The 26,081-nt window shown below is 36.5% G+C and overlaps 1 protein-coding gene across 1 annotated transcript; it reads left to right on the forward strand.

Annotated features, from left to right (window-relative positions):
* The first annotated feature begins 3,696 nt into the window (after nt 1–3,696).
* Nucleotides 3,697–4,641, forward strand: LOC139183990 (olfactory receptor 2AJ1-like). Its single transcript, XM_070792288.1, has one exon. The coding sequence runs from the start codon at nt 3,697–3,699 to the stop codon at nt 4,639–4,641; it is 945 nt and encodes a 314-aa protein (XP_070648389.1).
* Nucleotides 4,642–26,081: the final 21,440 nt, after the last annotated feature.

The raw sequence follows: 26,081 nt of genomic DNA on the forward strand, positions 1-26,081 counted from the left end.
ATATTTAAATTATAAAGAAATAATATACTGATTATGGAAATACTAATATACTGATAGAAATATTGATATACTAATTATATAAATAGTAAGAACAATAATCACTGTTTTTGAGTATTTACTATATGCCAAGTTTTGCTCCGTGTGTGTGTATGTGCATGTGTATGTGTTATTTAATATATTGTTTAATGTGACTCATTTAATCTTAAAATCAACTTATGACAAGGTACAGTTATCATCCTTATTTAAAAGATATTGATTTCAGATATATTTTAATGTCTGATAGCTGCTTTGCTCTATAATGAGACATAAAAATAGATATTTAAATATATATATATATGAATGTATTCTATTTTTTATCTCTTCAAAGCATTAGGAAATGTTTAGCTTATGTTGTTACTTCGCTAAGATAATTACTTGAGTCAAAAGCATACACACCACCAGGTTAGGTAATATCTCTTATACATTTATTGTACCCATATTCCATATCAGTTCAGTTCAGTTCTCAGTCGTGTCTGACTCTTTTCGACCCCATGAATCGCAGCACGCCAGGCATTCCTGTCCACCACAAACTCCGGGAGTCAACCCAAACCCATGTCCAATGAGTCAGTGATGCCATCCAACCATCTCATCCTGTCGTCCCCTTCTCCTCCTGCCCTCAATCTTTCCCAGCATCAGGGTCTTTGCAAATGAGTCAGCTCTTCGCATGAGGTGGCCAAAGTATTGGAGTTTCAGCTTCAGCATCAGTCCTTCCAATGAACACCCAGGACTGATCTCCTTTAGGATGGACTAGTTGGATCTCCTTGCAGTCCAAGGGACTCTCAAGAGTCTTCTCCAACATCACAGTTCAAAAACATCAATTCTTCAGTGCTCAGCTTTCTTTATAGTCCAACTCTCACATCCATACATGACCACAGGAAAAACCACAGCCTTGACTAGACGGACCTTTGTTGGCAAAGTAATCTCTCTGCTTTTCAATATGCTACCTAGGTTGGTCATAACTTTCCTTCCAAGGAGTAAGTGTCTTTTAATTTCATGGCTGCAATTACCATCTGCAGTGATTTTGGAGCCCCCAAAAAATAAAGTCAGCCACTGTTTCCACTGTTTCCCCATCTATTTGCCATGAAGTGATGGGACCGGATGCCATGATCTTAGTTTTCTGAATGTTGAGCTTTAAGCCAACTTTTTCACTGTCCTCTTTCACTTTCATCAAGAGGCTCTTCAGTGCTTCTTCACTTTCTGTCATAAGGGTGGAGTCTCTGCATATCTGAGGTTATTGATATTTCTCCTGACAACCTTGATTCCAGCTTGTGCTTCCTCCAGCCCAGTGTTTCTTATGATGTACTCTGCATAGAAGTTAAATACAGCCTTGACGTACTCCTTTTCCTATTTGGAACCAGTCTTTTGTTCCATGTCCAGTTCTAACTGTTGCTTCCTGATCTGCATACAGGTTTCTCAAGAGACAGGTCAGGTGGTCTGGTATTCCCATCTCTTCCACAGTTTATTGTGATCCACACAGTCAAAGGCTTTGTCATAGTCAATAAAGCAGAAATAGATGTTTTTCTGGGACTCTCTTGTTGTTTTGATGATACAGCAGATGTTGGCAGTTTGATCTCTGGTTCCTCTGCCTTTTCTAAAACTAGCTTCAACATCTGGAAGTTCATGCTTCACGTATTGCTGAAGCCTGGCTTGGAGAATTTTGAACATTACTTTACCAGCATGTGAGCTGAGTGCAATTGTGCAGTAGTTTGAGCATTCTTTGGCATTGCCTTTCTTTGGGATTGGAGTGAAAACTGATTTTTTCCAGTCCTGTGGCCACTGCTGAGTTTTCCAAATTTGCTGGCATATTGAGTGCACTACTTTCACAGAATTGTCTTTCAGTATTTGAAATAACCCAACTTATTCCATATCAGCTTATTAAAAACAAGTAATGATTTTGTTCTATTCATGTTTAAGGGAATTCAGTGTCTGATTATTGCCTCTTCCATGAAATTTCATTGTAATTAGTTGAATTATTAGTAACAATGAGATATTTTGAATCATTTGCATATCAAATCTGATGCTCAATATTTTTTGACAGAGCTTATAAATATCATGTCAAATGAGTCATTGATATTATGTTTATAGGAAAGTTTTACAGATAAAAATAGCAGTCATATAGTATAAAATATAAATGCTTTCCACATAATTAATATTGCAAAGGATTTTCATATCAAACACTTTTAAAAATTCTTTTTTTAATTTAAATTTATTTATTTTAATTAGAGGCTAATTACTTTACAATATTAATATCAAGTTTTTATCTTTTCTTTGCTTTTTGGTCAAAACTTTAAAGACCATTATAGGAGCATATAAACAATTATCTTCTAAATACGTAGTCTCAACTGTACTCTATTAAGTATATTTATATATATATAGTATATATTTAATATATAATAATATTATATATATTAATATCTTAACATTAGTAATTGGCTTCTACTTAAATCTAAGTTTGCAGAAATATTCTATAAACCTAATTTATGTAATAAGAGATCTACTAGAAAAATGAAAAAAGTATTATGAGTCAAGTCAAAACGCATTGATATATACTATATTTTGAGAATCTTGGTAAATGCAAAATGATTAAAATGATTTGAGTGTAGTACATTCACTGAATAAAGAATACAAGTTATTTCTATTTCCTATAAGGAAAGACTGAAACATACTGCTTTTATAATTTAAAATAATACCTAAAAATTATTCCCCTCCTAAGGATAGGGGAAATATGATAGAAGTAAGATAATAAATATGTTAGGGAATATATAATAGAGTATATCCTATATCTGAAATAAAAATAATAAACATACTTGTGCAGACAAAACAAACTGTCTAAACATAAATATAATTGATGCCTCATTGAAGACCTTTCATATCAGAGATCTTAGAAACATAAGTCCAAAATTTCCTTAATAAGAATCTGGGAAGCTACCATGGTCCAGTGACTCTACTAACTAACAGGAATTTAGTGTGAATAGACACTGTCCATTCTTCTTAACACTAAAATGAAGTGTTGTTTTGATTCAGGATGACTACATTGAAGTAAACTGTTAATGGAAAAAGCAAAACCAGAAGGACAAAATGATTCTATGCAGTGAGAAAAAGTCAACAACTTTGGATATCAATATATTAAATGTGAGTTGCAGTAATATTCACTGATTTTAGAGACTAAATTATAATCAGTCAGTTCATGGGAAACACCACTGCCTTCAAACTGAATCTGTCTACACCAAATTTTACTGAGCTGTAGATCAAACAAGTAGAAACAGCAAGAAGCAAATCCCATTCATATGCTGATCTTTTAAAACTTTTAAAATGTCAGCAAAACAGTGCTAACATTTCAGGGAATTAAATATATAATTAAGTTTTTTCTTATATAAAGTATATACAAATTATGTTTATTTCATAATGATAAAACAATTGACTTGTTCAGCAAATAAATGCCCATTGTGTAAAACATGCCCAGTTAAAAAAACTATCTGAGAGTCCATTTGGCTTTACTTGGAAAATATAGCAAAAAAGGAATATGCTTATCTTAGTATACAGTTAAATGTAAAGGAGATTGAGATGTATGCTAATTTTTATTTCTTTCACTCTACCTCTTATTTGTTTATATTTGTTTGTTTGTTTATTTATTTTAGGTAAAGCAAGACTTTCAAGATGGGATGTGAGAATCACACTTCCAGCAGTGACTTCATTCTTTTGGGACTCTTCTCTTCTTCCCAAACAAGTCTGATTTTCCTCTCCATTATATTCATCGTTTTTATTATAACTATAACAGAAAATACAATGATGATTATCCTTATCCACAGGGAATCGAAACTCCATACTCCAATGTATTTCCTGCTCAGCCATCTCTCTTTTATAGATATCTTGCATACTAGCAACATTGTTCCCAAAATGATCACTGACTTTCTGTCAGGCAGCAAAACTATTTCATTTGTAGCCTGTGGCTTCCAGATATTTCTATCCCTTACCCTCTTGGGTGGTGAGTGCCTTCTCCTGGCAGCAATGTCCTACGATCGCTATGTAGCCATCTGTCATCCACTGCGTTATCCCATTCTTATGAATGACTATGTCAGCGTTCTCATGGCTGGAGGGGCCTGGTTTATTGGAATAATCAACTCCATAGTTCACACAGCTTATGCACTTCACTTTCCCTTTTGTGGCTCAAGGGCCATTGATCACTTTTTCTGTGAAGTCCCCGCCATGTTGGTGTTGTCCTGTGTGGACACAACACACTATGAACAAGCAGCTTATGCAAGTGGCATCATTTTCTTATTTATCCCTTCCTCTCTAATCTTTGCTTCTTATGTCCAAATTCTTCTTACTGTCCTCCAAATGAAATCAAAAAAGGCAAGGAAAAAATCATTTTCTACCTGTTTCTTCCACATGACTGTGGTCATAATGTACTATGGGCCTTTTATTTTCACATACATGAGACCTAAAAAGTACCACACTCCAGGTCAGGATAAATTGCTGGCAATATTCTATACCATCCTCACACCATCTTTCAACCCAATTATCTACAGTATCAGGAATAAAGATGTCTTAGATGCAATGAAAAATATGCTCAGAAGTAATTTTCTCCATAAAATGTTATAGGGAAAAAGCTTAAAGTGTATATTGTTGTCTATTTCCATACTAAATATTTAGAAGATATCTGTTACTCAAATCTCTAGAGAGTTTTTATCTCTTCAAGTGTGAAAAGATGGATATTTCTGAAATATTGATAATAGTAAAGTTGCTACAGATATTTGTTTTATAAATATATATATATATAAAACTGTATCTGTCTCTCTGTTGCCAATTATAATCACCAAACCTCCAATTATAGAACATCAAAGATGACTAAAGGCTAATTTTATTTTCCCACTAAAATCACAAATTTGTAAAAATTATCTTTTATGATAAAATTGCATTATATATAGATATATACATATATAATGTATTTGAAGGTGTGAAAAGGGTGAAGGTGGCAAAAAATGGAAACTTGAAGTTATGAGATAAATAAGTCCTGGGGAATTAATGAACAGCATGGTGATTACAGTTAAAAATGCTATATTGTATATTTGAAAGGCACTAAGACAGTAGACTTTTAAAAGATCTCATCACGAGAAAAAACTGTACAGTTTTCCAAAACACACACCCTATGAAGACTGAGTAGTGAGTAGAAAATTTGACTAGACCTATAATTAGTAAGGAGCTTAAATTAGTAATTAAGATTTCCCAACAAAGAAAATCTGTAAACCAGAGAATGTCACTGGTTAATTTTAGCATTCATATACAACAGGATTAATGTCAGTCATTTTCCATATCTTCCCAAACACCAGAGGAGGAGGTATCACTCATTATCTCATTTTATGAGGCCACAATTAAACTGATACCAAATTCAGAAAAAGATTCTATAAGAAAAGACATTGAGGGGAGGGGTCCTAAGATGGCGGAGGAATAGGTCGGGGAAACCACTTTCTCCCCCACAAACTCATTGAAAGAACATTTGACTGCTGAGCAAATTCCACAAACAACTTCTGAATGCTGGCAGAGGACATTAGGCACCCAGAAAGGCAGCCCATTGTCTTTGAAAGGAGGTAGGACAAAATATAAAAGATAAAAAGAGAGACAAAAGAGGTAGGGAAGGAGATCCATCCCCAAGAAGGGAGTCTTAAAGAGAGGTTTCCAAACACCAGGAAACACTCTCACCGGCGGATCTGTGGGGAATCTTGGAATCTCAGAGGGCAACATAACCGGAAGGAAAAGTAAATAATTAAAACCCACAGATTACATGCCTAATGGCAACTCCCAGCGCTCGTAGCCACCACCAGCAAGCAGGGGCTGAACAGGGAGGTGTGGGCTACACTGCTTAGGGTAAGGACTGGGCCCAAATGCCCTGAGGGCAATCTGAGGGAACTAACATAAGATAGCAACCCAGACGGTGGGATAGCCAGAGAGAGAGAGAGAAAGGAGAGAGGGAGAGAGAAAACTATCCTGCAAAAAGCCCTAACCTGAGGCATTGCCAGGCCTGCTCACAGAACAAAGAACTGAGCAAATACCAGGGGAGAGCTAGCAGGCTGCATACTGGCCCATCCCCTGCTGGAGACAAGCAAATGAGGAGGGGTGGTAGGAGGGTGGGGGGGGGTGGCCAGCGAGAGCCAGAAAGGGGCAATCGTGGCCCCAGAGAGTCATCCTCTACCAAAATGCAAACAGGCTCTGTTGCTAATCAAGAGTTCTTGAGATTCTGGATGGTTGAATCGCTGGGAGGGTCACAGCCAGGGATCAGGTCCCCAGAAGAGACACACGGCACACCGAAGAAGGCGCACCCCTTGTACACCCAGAAAACTGAGCGGCTGGGACTGGGGGGAGGTGATAAGACGTACTGCCCACCTGGGGGTGACTGTGCTCACCAAGCACCTGGTCACCTGAGCTGCTCGGACCTGGGAAGGGCATAAAACACAGGCCCAAACGAGTCTGCTCCTTTGGGGAGTACTCAAAAACTTGAACCTGAATGGCTTAGACCTGGAAAGTGCACGCAACTCAGAGCCTGCCTCAGACAGTTCCCAGCAGAGCAACCTGGAGCTTGAGCAGTGTAGACCGGGAAAGCACACACACCCTGAGCGGGGTCAAACCCAGTGCAGCTGAAACACTGCGAGCACTCCCCACACAGGCCAGTGATATTAGTTTGCAGTGTTCCTCCCTCCCCACAGCGTGACTGAACAAGTGTCAGGGTGGAAATTAAACACTGAAGAGACCAGCAAACAGAAGACACTGAAATAAACAGAGGGAACTGCTTTGGAAGTGACAGGTGCAACAGATTAAAACCTTGTAGTTAGCACTGACTACATTGGAAGGGGCCTATGCATCTTGAGAAGTATAAGCTGGATCAAGGAACTATCTGAAAACGAACTGACCCCACACTATCTGCAACAGCTCCAGAGAAATTCCTAGATATATTTTTACTATTACCATTTTTTAAATTTTTAAATTAAAAAAAATTTTAAGTCCTCTATTACCCTTTTAATTTTCATTTTTATAACCTACTATTACCTTGCAAAAAAAAAAAAAAGACCCGATTTTTAAAACAAATTATATATATATATATATATGTATTATAATTTTTGTGACTTTGTTTTGTTTTAATATTGTATTTTTGAGAATGTAACCTCTACTCTAGATTTTTAATCTTTGCTTTTTGGTATTTGTTATCAATTTTGTACCTTTAAGAACCCAATCCTCAGTAGCCAGTTTTATTTAGGAGTGAGATTACTGGCTTGATTTCTCTCTCCCCCTTTTGACTATCCTTTTTCTCCACCAGGCCACCTCTATCTCCTCCCTCCCTCTTCTCTTCTCTACCCAACTCTGTGAATTTCTTTGTGTGTTCTGGGCTGTAGAGAACACTTAGGGAACTGATTACTGGCTAGATCTGTCTCTCTCCTTTTGATTCCCCCCTTTCTCCTCCTGGCCACCTCTGTCTCCTTCCTCCCTCTCCTCATCTCCGTATAAAGCCGTGAACATCTCTGAGGGGTCCAGACTGTGGAGAGCACATAGGGAAGTGATTACTGACTAGCTTGCTCTCTCCCCTTTTGATTCCCCCCTTCTCCTCCTGGTCACCTCTATCTCCCTTCTCCCTCTTCTCTTCTCCATCTAACTCTGTAAACTTCTTTAGGTGTCCCTCTCTGTGGAGAAACTTTTCATCATTAACCTAGATGTTTTATCATCAGTGCTGTATAGACGAAGAAGTCTTGAGGCTAATGTAAGACTAAGACTGAAAACCAGAGGCAGGAGGCTTAAGTCCAAAACCTGAGAATACCAGAGAACTCCTGACTCCAGGGAATATTAATCAATAAGAGCTCATCAAAAGCCTCCATACCTACACTGAAACCAAGCACCACCCAAGAGCCAACAAGTTCCAGAGCAAGACATACCACGCAAATTCTCCAGCAACACAGGAACATAGCACTGAACTTCAATATACAGGCTGTACAAAGTCACACCAAACCCACTGACATCTCAAAATTCACTACTGGACATTTCATTGCACTCCAGACAGAAGAAACCCAGTCCCACCCACCATAACACCAACACAAGCTTCCCTAACCAGGAAAGCTTGACAAGTCATCTGTCCAACCCCACCCACAGCAAGGACCCTCCACAATAAAAAGGAACCACAAACTGCCAGAATCCAGAAAGGCCACCCCAAACACAGCAATATAAACAAGATGAAAAGGCAGAGAAATACTCAGCAGGTAAAGGAACAGGATAAATGTCCACCAAACCAAACAAAAGAGGAAGAGATAGGGAATCTACCTGATAAAGAATTCAGAATAATGATAGTGAAAATGACCCAAAATCTTGAAAACAAAATGGAGTTACAGATAAATAGCCTGGAGACAAAGATTGAGAAGATGCAAGAAATGTTTAACAAGGACCTAGAAGAAATAAAAAAGACTCAATATATAATGAATAAGGCAATAGATGAGATCAAAAACACTCTGGAGGGAATTAACAGTAGAATAATGGAGGCAGAAGACAGGATAAGTGAGGTAGAAGATAGAATGGTAGAAATAAATGAAGCAGAGAGGAAAAAATAAAAAAAAAAGAATTAAAAGAAAGGAGGATAACCTCAGAGACCTCTGGGACAATGCTAAACACACCAACATTCGAATCATAGGAGTCCCAGAAGAAGAAGACAAAAAGAAAGACCATGAGAAAATACTTGAGGAGACAATAGTTGAAAACTTCCCTAAAATGGGGAAAGAACTAGTCACCAAGTCCAAGAAACCCAGAGAGTCCCAAACAGGATAAACCCAAGGCAAAACACCTCAAGACACATATTAATCAAATTAACAAAGATCAAACACAAAGAACAAATATTAAAAGTAGCAAGGGGAAAACAACAAATAACACACAAGGGAATTCCCATAAGGATAACAGCTGATCTTTCAATAGAAAGTCTTCAGGCCAGAAAGACATACTTAAAGTGATGAAAGAGAAACCCTACAACCCAGATTAGTGTACCCAGCAAGGATTTCATTCAAATATGAAGAAGAAATCAAAAGCTTTACAGACAAGCAAAAGCTGAGAGAATTCAGCACCACCAAACTAGGTCTCCAACAAATGCTAAAGGATCTTCTCTAAACAGGAAACACAGAAAGCGTGTATAAACTCGAACCCAAAACAACAAAGTAAATGGTAATGGGATCATATTTATCAATAATTACCTTAAATGTAAGTGGGTTGAATGCCCCAACAAAAAGACAAAGACTGGCTGAATGGATAAAAAAACAAGACCCCTATATATGTTGTCTACAGCAGACCCACCTCAAAACAAGGGACACATACAGACTGAAAGTGAAGGACTGGAAAAAGATATTCCATGCAAATAGAGGCCAAAAGAAAGCAGGACTGGCAATACTCATATCAGATAAAATAGACTTCAAAATAAAGGCTGTGAAAAAAGACAAATAAAGACACTACATAATGATTAAAGGATCAATCCAAGAAGAAGATATAACAATTATAAATATATATGCACCCAACATAGGAGCACCACAATATGTAAGGCAAGTGCTAACAAGTATGAAAGGGGAAATTAACACTAACACAATAATAGTGGGAGACCTTAATACCCCACTAACACCTATGGATAGGTCAACTAAACAAAAAATGAACAAAGAAACATGAACTTTAAAAGATACAGTAGACCAGTTAGACCTAATTGATATCTATAGGACATTCCACCGCAGAACAATGAATTTCACCTTTCTCTCAAGTGCACATGGAACCTTCTCCAGGATAGATCACATCCTGGGCTATAAATCTAGCATTGGTAAGTTCAAAAATATTAAAATCACTCCAACCATCTTTTCTGATCACAATGCAGTAAGATTAGATGTCACTTAAAGGAGAAAAACTATTAAAAATTCCAACTTATGGAGGCTGAACTACATGCTGCTGAATAACCCACAAATCACAGAATAAATCAAAAAAGAAATCAAAATATGCATAGAAATGAATGAAAATGAAATGACAACAACCCAAAACCTATGTGACACTGTAAAAGCAGTGCTAAGGGGTAGGTTCATAGCAATACAAGCTTACCTCAAGAAACAAGAAAAAAGTCAAATAAATAACCTAACTCTACACCTAAAGCAACTAGAAAAAGAAGAAATGAAGAACCCCAGGGTGAGCAGAAGGAAAGAAATCTTAAAAATTGGGCAGAAATAAATGCAAAAGAAACAAAAGAGACCATAGCAAAAATCAACAAAGCCAAAAGCTGGTTCTTTGAGAAGATAAATAAAATTGACAAACCATTAGCCAGACTCATCAAGAAACAAAGGGAGAAGAATCAAATCAACAAAATTATAAATGAAAATGGAGAGATCACAACAGACAACACAGAAATACAAAGGAACATAAGAGACTACTATCAGCAACTATATGCCAATAAAATGGACAATTTGGAAGAAAAGGACAAATTCTTAGAAAAGTACAACTTTCCAAAACTCGACCAGGAAGAAATAGAAAATCTTAACAGACCCATCACAAGCATGGAAATTGAAACTGTAATCAGAAATCTTCCAGCAAACAAAAGCCCAGGACCAGACGGCTTCACAGCTGAATTCTACCAAAAATTTAGAGAACAGCTAACACCTATCCTACTCAAACTTGTCCAGAAAATTGCAGAGGAAGGTAAACTTCCAAACTTATTCTACAAGGCCACCATCACCCTAATACCAAAACCAGACAAAGATGCCACACAAAAAAATAAAACTACAGACCAATATCACTGATGAACATAGATGCAAAAATCCTTAACAAAATTCTAGCAAACAGAATCCAACAACATATTTAAAGGATCATACATCATGACCAAGTGGGCTTTATCCCAGGGATGCAAGGATTTTTCAATATCTGGAAATCAATCAATGTAATATACCACGTTAACAAATTGAAAGATAAAAACGTATCATTATCTCAACAGATGCAGAGAAAGCATTTGACAAAATTCAACATCCATTTATGATAAAAAAAAAAACCCTCCAGAAAGCAGGAATAGAAGGAACATACCTTAACATAATAAAAATACCTCAACATAATAAAAACAGCAAACATTATCCTCCATGGTGAAAAATTGAAAGCATTTCCCCTAAAGTCAGGAACAAGACAAAGGTGCCCACTCTCAACACTACTATTCAACATAGTTTTGAAAGTCTTGGCCACAACAATCAGAGCAGAAAAAGAAATAAAAGGAATCAGATTAGAAAAGAAGTAAAACTCTCACTGTTTGCAAATGACATGATCCTCTACATAGAAAACCCTAAAGACTGCACCAGAAAATTTACTAGAGCTAATCAATGAATATAGTAAAGTTACAGGATATAAAATTAACACACAGAAACCCCTTGCATTCCTATACACTAACAATAAGAAAACAGAAAGAGAAAATCAGGAAAAAATCCCATTCACCATTGCAACGGAAAGAATAAAATACTTAGGAATATATCTACCTAAAGAAACAAAATATCTATATATAGAAAACTATAAAACACTGATGAAAAACATCAAAATGGGCACAAATAGATGGAGAAATATACCACGTTCATGGGTTGGAAGAATCAATATAGTGAAAATGAGTATACTACCCAAAGCAATCTATAGATTCAATGCAATCCCTATCAAGCTACCAATGATATTTTTCAGAGAACTACTACAAATAATTTCACAATTTGTATGGAAATACAAAAAAAAAAAACCTCTAATAGCCAAAGCAATCTTGAGAAAGAAGAATGGAACAGGAGGAATCAACCTACCTGACTTCAGGCTCTACTACAAAGCTACAGTCATCAAAGAGAATATGGTACTGGCACAAAGAAAGAAATATAGATCAATGGAAAAAAATAGAAAGCCCAGAGATGAATCCATGCACCTATGGACACCTTATCTTCAACAAAGGAGGCAAGAATATACAATGGAGAAAAGACAATCTCTTTAACAAGTGGTGCTGGAAAACTGGTCAACCACTTGTAAAAGAATGAAACTAGAACACTTTCTAACACCATACACAAAAATAAACCCAAATGGATTAAAAATCTAAAAGTAAGACAAGAAACTATAAAACTCCTAGAGGAAAACATAGGCAAAACACTGTCTGACATAAATCACAGCAGGATCCTCTATGATCCACCTCCCAGAGTATTGGAAATAAAAGCAAAATAAACAAACGGTACCTAACTAAACTTAAAAGCTTTTGCACAACAAAAGAAACTATAAGCAAGATGAAAAGACAGCCTTCAGAATGGAAGAAAATAATAGCAAATGAAGCAACTGACAAAGAGTTAATCTCAAAAATATACAAGCAACTCTTGCATCTCAATACCAGAAATATAACTGACCCAATCAAAAAATGGGCCAAAGAACTAAACAGACATTTCTCCAAAGAAGACATACAGACAGCTAACAAACACATGAAAAGATGCTCAACACCACTCATTATCAGAGAAATGCAAATCAAAACCACAATGAGTTACCATTTCACACCAGTCAGAATGACTGCTATCCAAAAGTCTACAGGCAATAAATGCTGGAGAGGATGTGAAGAAAAGGGAACCCTCTTACACTGTTGGTGGGAAAGCAAACAAATACAGCCACTATGGAGAACAGTGTGGAGATTCCTTAAAAAACTGGAAATAGAACTGCCACATGACCCAGCAATCCCACTGCTGGGCATATACACTGAGGAAACCAGAATTGAAAGAGATATGAGTACCCCAATGTTCATCACAGCACTGTTTATAATAGCTAGGACATGGAAGCAACCTAGATGTACATCAGCAGATGAATGGATAAGAAAGCTGTGGTATATATACACAATGGAATATTACTCAGTCATTAAAAAGAATGCATTTGAATCAGTTCTAATGGGGTGGATGAAACTGGAGCCTATTATACAGAGTGAAGTAAGCCAGAAAGAAAAACACCAATATAGTATACTAATGCATGTATATGGAATCTAGAAAGATGGTAACGATAACCCTATATGCAAGACAGCAAAAGAGACACAGATGTATAGAATAGTCTTTTAGACTCTGTGGGAGAGGGAGAGGGTGGGATGATTTGGGAGAATGGCATTGAAACATGTATATTATCATATGTGAAATGGATTGCCAGTCAGGTTCAATGCATGAGACAGGGTGCCTGGGGCTGGTGCACTGGGATGACCCAGAGGGATGGGATGGGGAGGGAGGAGGAAGGGGAGTTCAGGATGGGGAACACATGTACACCCGTGGTGGGTCCATGTGAATATATGGCAAAACCAATACAATATTGTAAAGTAATTAGCCTCCAATTAAAATAAATACATTTATATTAAAAAAAGAAAAGACATTGATATGAATAAAGGCCTTTAGACAACACTCTTAACTAAATAGCAGCAAAAAATTCATCAATTTTTTGTGTATATCAAAAAGATTACACACAGTCACCTGATTTGATTAAATCATAAAATACCAGAAATGTTCACCATGTGAAATAATGCATCATCTTACTTGAATGAGTGGGGGGGGGGAAATACATGATACTCTAAATGCATGCAGGAAAAAAGGGGTTTGACAAGACTTAACACCCTTCAATGATAAGATAACCCAACAGTCTGGAACTAGAAAAAGAAAATCCTCAACATATAAAAGATTGGCATGAAAACTGCATATTTAATCTTGTGCTTAATTGTGAAAATCTGAATGCTTTTCCTCGAAGTACAGAAAGAAGTCAAAGATGCCCACTTCCACCCATTCTGTTCAACACAGTGTTGAGGGTTTCAGCTAGAGCAATTAGGCTAAAGTATCAAAAGGTATCTAAGTTGAAATAAAATGAGTAAGCTCATCTATTTATTGATGACATTATATTATCCTAAATATTCCTAAAGATCATACACACAATTAAAGTTAATAAATAGGGTCAGCAAAGTTGTAAGATACAAAATAAACAACAAAAGTTGTGTTCTTTACCCTAGCAATAAACATGTTAAAAGAAAGTTTAGAAAACAATTCTATCATAACATAAACAAAATACTTTGAAAAATTCCAACTAAGAATATGAAACATTTATACAGTGAAATCTATCAAACATTCCTGAAATAAAGAAGATAAAAATAAGTATCGTTATACTCCATGTTCATGGATTGGGATAATAATATTCTTATGATAATAAGAATATCCAGAAGTATCTACAGAGTCAATGAATTCCTTATCAAAATTCCCATGATTTTTTCTGCAAAATAGGGAAGCATACTCTAAAATTAATGTTGAATCACAATGGAATTTAATCTTCAAATAGCAAAACAATTTTTCATCCTTTCTTACTTCAAAACTAATTATATATATATATAACTAATTAAAGTAGCTTACATACAAAGAGACAAATAGATGAATTAAATAGAATAGAGGAATCATAAAGGAATCCTCACGTGGATGATTATGTGATTTTCAGCAAGGCTGCCAAGACTATTCAGTAAGGAAAGGACACTATTTTCAATGAATCATGATAAGAAAACTGAATTTTGGAATGCAAAAGAAGAATGTGGAACCATTATCCATACAACATTTAAAAATTAACTCAAAATTGATTAAAAGCTTAAAAATAAGCTGCTGCTGTTGCTAAGTCACTTCAGTCGTGTCCAACTCTGTGCGACCCAATAGACAGCAGCCCACCAGACTCCCCCGGCCCTGGGATTCTCCAGGCAAGAACACTGGAGTGAGTTGCCATTTCCTTATCCAAAGCATGAAAGTGAAAAGTGAAAGTGAAGTCGCTCAGTCCTGTCTGACCCTCAGGGACCCCATGGACTGCAGCCCTCCAGGCTCCTCTGTCCATGGGATTTTCCAGGCAAGAGTACTGGAGTGGGGTGCCATTGCCTTCTCCATAAAAAATAAGCACTGAATCTATAAAACCCTTGGAAGAAACAGAGAAGAAAAGCTTTATTACATTGAGCTTAGCAAATAATTGTGGGTGTGACAACAAAAGCACAAACGACAAAAGGAAAATTAATTTTTAATTAAATAAATAAAAAGAAATTGTGTGTCTAAGAATATTCTCAGTAGATTAAAGAGAGAAAATAATATAATTAGAAAAAATATATATCTTATGAAGGAAAATATCCAGAAGGTATAAATAAATCTTAGCATTAAAAAATATTTTTTCAATAACAAAGATTTAAAAACAACAAAACCAAATTAAACAGGAGTGAAAAATTTGAGTACATATTTTTCTAAGATGTATAGAAATACCTGATAAGCACATGATAAGATGGCTAACATCATTAGTCATTAAGGAAATCCATATCAAAACCACAATGGAATAACCCTTCAAAGTTGGAGTGCCAGTATAGAAAAAGGAAAGAAAGAAATAACAAAAATAGCAAAGAAAGAAAGACTATCGTTGGTAAGGTGTGGAGAAGCTGAAATCTTTGTCCACTTCTGGTTAGAATGTAAAATGGTAAGCAGGTATGAAAAGCAATATGTGATTCCTCTAAAACTTGATCATAGTATGACCTTATGATCCAACAATTATGCTCTATGTATACATAAAAATAATTGAAGTCAGAAAGTTGAACAGATATTTGTATTACATCATGTTCATAGGAACAGAGTACTTCTTAAATGGGCTATATACATAAAATAGAATATAATTTGAATTTAATAGTAAGTTCTGGTACATGCTACAAAATAGACGAACTCTGCAAACAATTACTGAAATAAGTCAAACACAAAAAGAAAAATATTGTATGATTCCACATTTATGAGGTACATAGAACAAATAAATTTAGCCACTGCAATACCACTTCTCTGCTTGCCGTTGAACTACAGCCAATCCTCCCAACCCTGCAGTGGCTCACTACTTCCTGACCTACAGCTTCTCCATGTGCCCCACTGTCTCCTCTCTTCCTCCTGAGGTGTGAATGTGTGGGACCAATTAGGCGATCTTTAACTGGCCTGGGAGGAGCAATTTGACTGGCAGTTGACAGTGAACAGTTAGGGAATGCTTTTACAATGACCTTGACCTGTTTGCAAGAATTTGGGCCGTACCATTTTGCTAATTTAAAAGTAATCAACAAGAATAGTTCAAGATGGTGGAATAGAGGGACATATAATCATCTTTTCCTGCCAGAGTACCAAAATCCCAACTAGATGTTGAGCAACCACTTCCAGGAAGATGCTGGAACTCACCAAAAAGATACCCCACATCCAAGGACAAATGGAAGCTGCAATGAGATGGTATAATCACGATAAAATCAAATCCCATACCCGCTGGGACTGAAGAGCAATAACACCAAAGAAGTTCACACACTAGTGTGAAGGTTCTGAGTCCCATATCAGGCTTCCCAGACTGGGGATCCAGCAAAAGGACTAGAAATTCCTAGGGAATCTGACTTTAAATGCCGGAAGAAATGGATTGCAGGACTTTCACAGGACCTCCAATCTTGGAGGGCACAAACAAAACCATGTGCACACCAGGACCCAGGGGAAACAAGCAGTGATACCACAGGAGTCTGAGCCAGGCTGATGTGCGAGTATTGGAGGGTCTCTTGTGGAGGCATGGCTTGGCAGTGGCTTATAGCAGAACGTTAGCACTGGTAGCAAGAGTCCTGGGAGGTGTCCCTTGATGTGAGACCTCCTGGAGGTCACCATTAGCCATACAATAGAGCCTGTAGCCCTACCACTCCACTTGCAGAAAGCAAAGACGAACTAAAGAGCCTCTTGTGAGTGTTTAGTCACTAAGTCATGTTTGACTCTTTGTGATTCCATGTACTGGAGCCTGCCAGGCTCCTCTGTGCATGAGATTTTCCAGGCAAGAATACTGGAGTTTTAGTTGAAATTTTCTTCTTCAGTGGATATTCCCAACCCAGGGATCAAACCCAGGTCTCCAGCATTGTAAGTAGATTCTTTACCACTGAGGAGCTTACCAGCAGGAGAGCTTCTTGATTAGAGTGAAAGAGGAGAGTGAAAAAACTGGCTTCAAACTCAACATTCAAAAAACTAAAATCATGGCATCCAGTCTCATCATTTCTTGGCAAATAGAAGAAGAAAAATTGGAAGCAGTGGCAAAGTTTATTTTCTTGGGCTCCAAAATCACTCCAGACAGTGGACTGCAGCCATGAAATTAAAGATGCTTGCTTTTTGGAAGGAAAGCTATGACAAACCTAGACAGTGTGTTAAAAAGCAGAGACATTACTTTGCTGACAAAGGTCTGTATAGTCAAAGCTACGATTTCTCCAGTAGTCATGTATGGATGTGAGAGTTGAACCATAAAGAAGACTGAGCACTGAAGAGTTGATGTTTTCAAACTATGGTGCTAGAAAAAACTCTTGAGAGTTCCTTTAACTGCAAGCGGATGAAATGAGTCAATCCTAAAGGAAATCAACCCTGAATATTCACTGGAAAGACTGATGCTGAAAATGAAGTTCCAATATTTTGGCTACCTGATGCAAAGAGTTGACTTGTTGGAAAGACGCTGATGCTGGGAAAGATTAAGGATAGGAGGAGAAGGTGGCGGGGGGAGGGATAGCATGGGGACAGAGGATAAGATGATTGGATAGCATTATCAACTCAATGGACATGAATTTGAGCAAACTCCAGGAGATAATGAAGGACAGGAAAGCCTAGTGTCCTGCAGGCTGTGGGTCACAAAGTGTGGGACACGACTTAGAGACTGAACAACAGCAACAGAGCAGGTAGACTCCAGGTCTGGATCACCTCAGCCCAGACAACTAACAGGGAGAGAGCACAGCCCCACCCATCAGCAGACCACTAGATTCAAGTTTTACTGAGCACCACTCTGCCCACCAGAGGAGACCCAGTTTCCCCAACCTCCAGTCCCTCTCATCAGGAAGTTTGCACAAGCCTCTTAGCCTCATCCACCAGAGGACAGAGAGAAGAAGCAAGAAGAACCACAGTCCTGCAGCCTCCAGAAAGAAAACCACAACCAGCAGAGGAAGCTAAACTTCCAAAGTTATTTTATGAGTCCACCATCACTCTGACAAAGATACCACAAAAGTAGAAAATTGCAAGCTAATATCCTTGATGAACATAGATATAAAAATTTTGAACAAAATCCAGCAATCCATATCCAACAGTACATTAAAGAGATTACACAACATGATAAAGTGGGATTCACACCAGGGATGCAAGGATTCTTTAGCATTCACAAATCAATCAATGTGATATACCATGTCAACAATCTAAAGAATAAAAACCATAAGATCATCTCAATATATGCAGAAAAAACTCTTGACAAAATTCAGCACCCATTTATGATAAAATCTCTCCAGAAAGTGGGCATAGAGGGAATATGTCTCAACATAATAAAGTTATATATTACAAACCAACAGCTAGCAAAAAGCTGAAAGCAATCTCTCTAAGGTCAGGAACAAGATAAGGAAGTCCACTCTCACCAGTCTTATTCAACAGAGTTTTGAAGTCCTAGTTATAGCAGTCAGAGAAGAGAAAGAAGTAAAGTGAAGTTGCTCAGTTGTGTCCAACTCTTTGCAACCCCATGGACAGTAGCCCACCAGGCTCCTCCATCCATGGAATTTTCTAGGCAAGAACCCTGGAGTGGGTTGCCATTTCCTTCTCTAGGGGATCTTCCCAACCCAGGGATCAAACCTGGGTCTCCCGCATTGCAGGCAGATGCTTTACTGTCCAAAAAGACAGGGAAAGAAGGAAAGGGAATCCAAATTGAAAAAGAGGAAGTTAAATTGTTAAACTGTCACTGTTAAGAGATGATGTGATACTATACATAGAAGGTTCTAGAGACGGTGCCAGAAAACTTGTAGAACTTATCAACTGGATTTGGTAAAGTTGCAAGTTACAAAATTAATACACAGAAATCTGTTGCATTTCTATATATCAACAGTGAAAAATTAGAAAAAGAAATTCAAGAAACAATTCAATTTATTATCATATCAAAAAGAGTAAAATACCTAGGAATAAGCCCACCTGAGGAGACAAAAGACTGTACTGGGAAAACTAAGATCTGATGAAAGAAACTGAATAAGACATAAACAGATGAAAACATATACCATGTTCATGGATTGCAAGAATCAATATTGTCAAAATGACTATAATACCCAAGGCAATCTACAGATTCAAAGCAATCCCTATAAGTTTATCAATGGCATTTTCCACAAAACTAGAACAAAATATCTCAAAATTTGTATGGAGACACAAAGCAATCGTGAGAAAGAAAAATGGAGATGAAGGAATAAGGCTACATGTCTTGAGACTGTACTATAAAGCTACAGTCATAAAAACAGTATGGTACTGACCCAAAAATAAAGATGAATGGAACAGGATAGTACATCCAGAAATAAAAACATAAACCTATAGCCAATTAATCCACGACAAAGGAGACAAGACTACACAATGTTGGAAAGAAAGTCTCTTCAACAATTGGTGCTGGGCAAACTGGACAGCTGTTTGTAAACAATGAAATTAGATTAATTCTGGATACAAAAATAAGCTGAAAATGGATTAAAAACCTAAATGTGAGACCTGACACTATAAAACCCTTAGGGGAAAACATAGGCAGAACACTCTCTAACAAAAATCACAGCAATATCTTTTTCAATTTTTTTTCTTCCAGAATAATGAAAATAAAACCAGAAATAAACAAACAGTATCTGCATTAAACTTAAAAGCTTTTGCACAGTAAAATAAATAAATAAAATGAAAAGACAAACCAGAAATTGGTAGAAAATATTTGCAAATGATGTGAGTAGTAAGTTGGCACTAGTAGTAAAGTACCCTCCTGCCAATACAGGAGACATAGGAGATGCAAGTTTAATCCCTGGGTCAAGAAGATCCCCTGGAGGAGGGCATAACAATTCACTCCAAAATTCTTACCTGGAGAATCCCCATGGACAGAAGTGTCTGTCAGGCTACAGTCCACAGGGTCACAGTCAGACATGACTGAAGCAACTCAGCATGCACTCCAAAATTTGCAAATAGCTGATAACACTAACAGCATCAAAATAACCCACCCACCCCCCCAAAAAAATGGGCAGAAGACCTAAATGGACACTTCTCTAAAGAAAACAAACTGATGGCCAATAGACATATGTAAAGATGTTCAGCATTGCTAATTATTAGAGAAATGCAAATCAAAACTATAGTGAGATATCACCTCACACCAGCCAGAATGAGTATCATCAAAAATCCACAAACAATAAATACTGGAGATGATGTGGAGGGAAGGGCACCCTCCTACACTGTTGGTAGGAATGTAATTGGTACAGTCACCATGGGGAACAGTACACAGCTTCCTTAGAAAACTGAAAATAGAGTTAATATATGATCCTCCAATCCCATTCCTGGACATATATCCAGAGTAAAACATGATCTGAAAGGGTACATGTGCCCCAATATTAATCGCATCACTATTTACAATATCTGAGACATGGAAGCAACCTAAATGTCCATCAAAAGAGGAACAGATAAAGAAGATAAGTTACATATACACAATAGACTATTACTCAGCCATTACAAAGAATGAAGCAACGCCTTTTGCTTTAACATGGATGAATCTAGAGAGTGCCATACTGAGTGAAGTCAGGCAGAGAAGGAAAAATATTGTATGGCACCCCTTATGTGTGGAATCTAAAACAAAATGATACAAATGAATTTATGTACGTATAGTTTATGGTTGCTGGGAGGAAGAGGTAGTTAGGGAGTTTGGAATGGCCATGTACACACTGCAATGCTTAAAATAATTAACCGAGAGGGACCAACTGTATGGCACATGTTACTCTTCTCAGTGTTGTGCGGCAGCCTGGAAGAGAGGGGGATTTGGGGGAGAGAGAATACATGTATATGTATGTCTGAGTCTCTTCACTGTTCACCTGAAACTTTCATAACATTGTTTGTTAATCAGCTATACCCCAGTACAAAATAAAAAGTTTGTTCGTTTGTTTTTTAATGCATTGAGACAGAACCAAGGTTAGCAGAGCTGTGTGGAGAAAAGGACAGAGAATTATTGTTTATATGGTGAGATGTTTCATATTGGGATAATTAAAATGTTCTGAAAATGAACAGTGGTGATAATTTACAAAAATGTGGATGTACTTAGTGTCGCTGGATTGTACAACTGAAATTGTTAAAATCGTAAATCTTGTTAAAAGTCAAAGCGAAGTCATTCAGTCGTGTCTGACTTTTTGTGACCCCATCAACTGTAGCCCACCAGGCTCCTCCATCCATGGAATTTTCCAGGTTAGAGCACCGGAGAGGGTTGCCATTTCCTTCATCCAGGGGATCTTCCCGATCCAGGGATCGAACCCGGCTCTCCCGCATTGCAGGCAGAAGCTTTACGATCTGAGCCAGAAAATAAATGTATTAAACTACATTAGTAATACCACTTACCAAAAGAAACAAGTCATCATGCAAATACTTAGACCAAAGGAAATCTAAGAACATTTATAACATCACCTGTAATAAAAAATGCAATTGAATATTATCTAAAGACTATCTCATCAGAGTATTACTAACACTTTATTACCTATTATAAAATTATAAATGTGTTTTATAATTAATGGTAATAATAATAAACTCCAATATAAAGAAAACAACTTGAAAATCAATATCAAAAAATTTAAAATTACACATTAATTGTTTGAAATTTTAAGAATTTCTTATGATTCCATGTTAAATGCACCACATTTCATATTAATGTACTCAATTTCTACTCAGTATGTTCACAACTGACAAATTAAAGTGTTTCCACATTACAGGTACACCTAACAGACATTTCAAATTTGTTTCCAGATCCCTGCAATAAAGCAAATATGGCAATAAAGAGAATCATATACAGCTTTTTTTGTTTGTTTCCTAGTACATATAAAAGCTATGTTATATTCTACTATATTCATGTAAGTGTGTAGGAGCATTGCTTCTAAAAATGTACATAGCTTCATTTAAAAATACTTTATTGCCGAAAAGTTCTAATCATCACCTGAGCCTTCAGAGAGAGTCATAATCTTTTGGCTCAGTTGGGGACTGTGAAATACTGTAAGAATTACCAAAAGATGACATATACACAAAGTGAGCAATGCTATTGGAAAATTGGCGCTGATAGACTTGTTCAACACAGGGTTGCCAGAAAATTTCAAATTGAAGTGCAACAAAGTGAACACAATAGAAAGAAGTACTCCAGCATTTTATGCACTTACTGAATTACAAAATATAAGATATATGATTCCATAACACTTTAGAGTCATAATAACATTGGAATAACTTGAATAAAAATATTTGTTTCTTTTCACACCAAATTGACTCTTAACACATCTGTAAAAGTATCTAAAGACATTCATTTTCAGAACTTTTTCTCCCACTCTTGGCCTATGACCAATCTGAGATGTTAGTGACTTAACCTCCATTAATGGACTTTCCAAGGTGAACACACACAATATAAATGTTATACTGAATTTCCAGTTAGAGGAGGCCAGGAATTGTGGTTGCTGGAGAGTCTTCATGGAATTATCGAAAACATCAAGTGCAGGGGTGAGAGATGAATATATGTATTTGTAAAATTTTCTTTTTTTTTTTTTTTTTTTTGCTCAACAACAACAAATTTATTTTGGTGCAAACACTAAAGTTCTATTCTCTTAATAAATTTCAATCATACAATGCAGCATCATCAACTATAGTCACTGTGTTATACATTAGATATATATATCCCCCAGCCCCTAGCAAACACCATTCTTTTCTTTGTTTTTATGAGTTCAACTTTCTTTCTTTTTTTTTGGCCGTGTGGCATGTGGGATCTTAGTTCCTCCACCAGGGATCAAACCTGCATCCCCTGCATTGATTGGAAGGCAGATTCATAACCACTGGACCACCAAGGAAGTCCCTATTGAAGTCCTTCTGGAGAGTAAATTTCCAGAAGAATTAACGGGGAAAAGGTCATGGATATTTTTATGTTTCTGGACCCCTAAAGACAAATCATTTCCTATAAGATAGTACTAATACCTACTGTCTCCAAGAACTTATAATTGCTTTAGTTTCCCTTCAATTTTAAGAATAAATATAAAGGTAGAGAATGAAAACCTTCTTCCTGTTCCAGTTTTTATAGTTCCTACACACATCTTTCCTGGAGACCATGGTATTCATTTCTCATATGATTTAGAGTTTCTCATGAACAAGCCAGCAAAATGAATGCATGTAAAGAGAGCATACTAAACACACCATTCTTTTTTTTTTTTTTTTAACCCTCCTCCCTCCTCCCTCCCCATACCATCCCTCTGGGTCGTCCCAGTGCACCAGCCCCAAGACAGCAGGATCCTCTATGACCCTCCTCCCAGAATATTGGAAATAAAAGCAAAAATAAACAAATGGGACCTAATTAAACTTAAAAGCTTCTGTACATCAAAGGAAACTATTAGCAAGGTGAAAAGACAGCCTTCAGAATGGGAGAAAATAATAGCAAATGAAGCAACCGACAAACAACTAATCTCAAAAATATACAAGCAACTCCTACAGCTCAACTCTAGAAAAATAAATGACCCAATCAAAAAATGGGCCAAAGATCTAAATAGACATTTCTCCAAAGAAGACATACAGATGGCTAACAAACACATGAAAAGATGCTCAACATCACTCATTATCAGAGAAATGCAAATCAAAACCACTATGAGGTACCATTTCACACCAGTCAGAATGGCTGCGATCCAAAAGTCTACAAATAATAAATGCTGGAGAGGGTGTGGAGAAAAGGGAACCCTCTTACACTGTTGGTGGGAATGCAAACTAGTACAGCCACTATGGAGAACAGTGTGGAGATTCCTTAAAAAACTGGAAATAGAACTGCCTTATGATCCAGCAATCCCACTGCTGGGCATACACACTGAGGAAACCAGAAGGGAAAGAGACACATGTACCCCAATGTTCATTGCAGCACTGTTTATAATAGCCAGGACGTGTAAACATGTAAAATTTTCAAAGTGGTGTCAGTCCTAATAATCTACTGTGAAGAAGTAGTGAAACACAGTGAGATTAGTGTTATAGTCAATAGTTGATATTATTCATAAACTTCTTTTTTGGATTTCATTTACTAATGAAAATATGATCACCTTCCTATGAGCACAGTAGTTAGCATGGTTTCAGAGTAAATTTAGTATTTTTGTGCACATTTAACTTATATGAATTTGCTATTTTCAATTAAACTGTTTCTTGTCTCCATCTTATGCAAAAATATAAAATGGAGCTTCTAATAAAGGCAAAATTATAATTACATAATTTGAGACATTTCTGAGTCAATAAAGCATTTTCTAAATTTCAGATCATCTTGTGCAAATTAGTCAAGTATTCTTAAAAATATCAATAGCAGATATATTACAGTTACTCAGGTTTTTTTCCAAACACAAATTGTACTAAGTGTATTTCATCCCTGTGTTTAATTTTTGCATCTTATTTTTTTAAGTTTCCATACATATCACTAAAATACCAATGGAATAATAATAACATCTTCATTTGTAATCTAGGATACTTTGCTAAAATCATATAGGAATGAATACTAGAACATTTTGTGAACCATACCAGCTGATAAATTTTGAGATGACAAGGGTATAGATGAAAGTGACATGGTTATGTAGATATTGCTGTTAATGGTGATGATGAAGAAGGTAAACTACTGTTCAGTGATAACTTATTCAAGGCATGTGTAATGTAACCAGTATACATTTTCTCATACAATCTTGTAATAACTCTTTTTTCTAGCGTAATTAAGGGATCACCCACTCAATGGACGTGAGTTTGTGTAAATTCCGGGAGTTGGTGATGGACAAGGAGGCCTGGCGTGCTGTGGTTCATGGGGTAGCAAAAGAGTTGGACACGACTGAGTGACTGAACTGAAGCTACAATTGACAAATAAAAATGGTATATATTTATGGCATACAGATTGATGTTTTGATATATGTACACATTCTGAAATAATCATTAAATCAATGTCATTAACATATAGTTCAACCTAGAGTTACCTTTTATTTCTGTTTAAGTTTCTTTTTTTTTTTTAAGGTAAGAAAGTTTCTGCTTTTATTGAAAATTTATATATGACTCAGTATTGTACTAAATAAACATATAACCATTTTCACAAAAAATGACAGTGCTATGTTAGAGAAGAAAATATTAATTGGATTTACTCAATAATGGCAAGACAGATTTTATCAATACAGAATAAATAATAACAGCATTCTTGAGCCAATTTTGAGACCCAACAAAATGTGGGAACCAAGCTAGATGTAATAAATAATTATACAGAGAAAAAGATGGTGCATTCTCAGATGATAAGACTGTCTTTGTAAACTGATGCATGTCAATTAGTCCCATTCTTACTGCTCACCTTCAAATCACAGGACTTGTCTCAGGCTACGTTAAAAGGCCACCCTCTGAAGAAAGCAGAGGAGAAGTACTCTTATTATCTTTACAGTGAAATGTAAAATAACTGCAGAAAATCCCACTGGTAAACAGAACACAGTTTAATAAGTAAATTGAATATGATCTAACTATAAAATTTAGGTAACAGACTCAGTGTTACATATGGCAGGACTGGAAAAAAATCATTCATGACATTTTCTTTATCCCTCCCTCTTAAGCCCCCTCCCACCCCTCATTATGCTATTAACAACAACATCAACAACAACAACAAAAATGTTTTAAAATGTTCCTCCAACAAAAAATGAGGGAAAATAATGAGGGAAGAGTTTTCTTTCTTTGAACAGTTTCTTGAACACTCCCAATACCAATCACTCACAAGATGTCTGTGCAAATCTACTTCACATGTTTAAGTTTCTTAGTACTTATCTTCCTATCACTTTTTAAGTGTGCAATAGACTATTGTTTACTTTTCACTATTGTTTACTATTTCCGTTGTTCTGCATTAAATCTACAGAACTTTCTCATCTTGTATGATGGAAGCATTTCAGCCTTTGACCCAAATCTCTCTATTTCTAACTCCCTTTAGGCTTTCTTTCTTTTTTTTTTTTTTTTTCCCAAACAGCACATAGTAGG

The sequence above is a fragment of the Bos indicus genome, chromosome 7 (genome assembly GCF_029378745.1).
Source record: "Bos indicus isolate NIAB-ARS_2022 breed Sahiwal x Tharparkar chromosome 7, NIAB-ARS_B.indTharparkar_mat_pri_1.0, whole genome shotgun sequence".
Taxonomy (NCBI): domain Eukaryota; kingdom Metazoa; phylum Chordata; class Mammalia; order Artiodactyla; family Bovidae; genus Bos; species Bos indicus.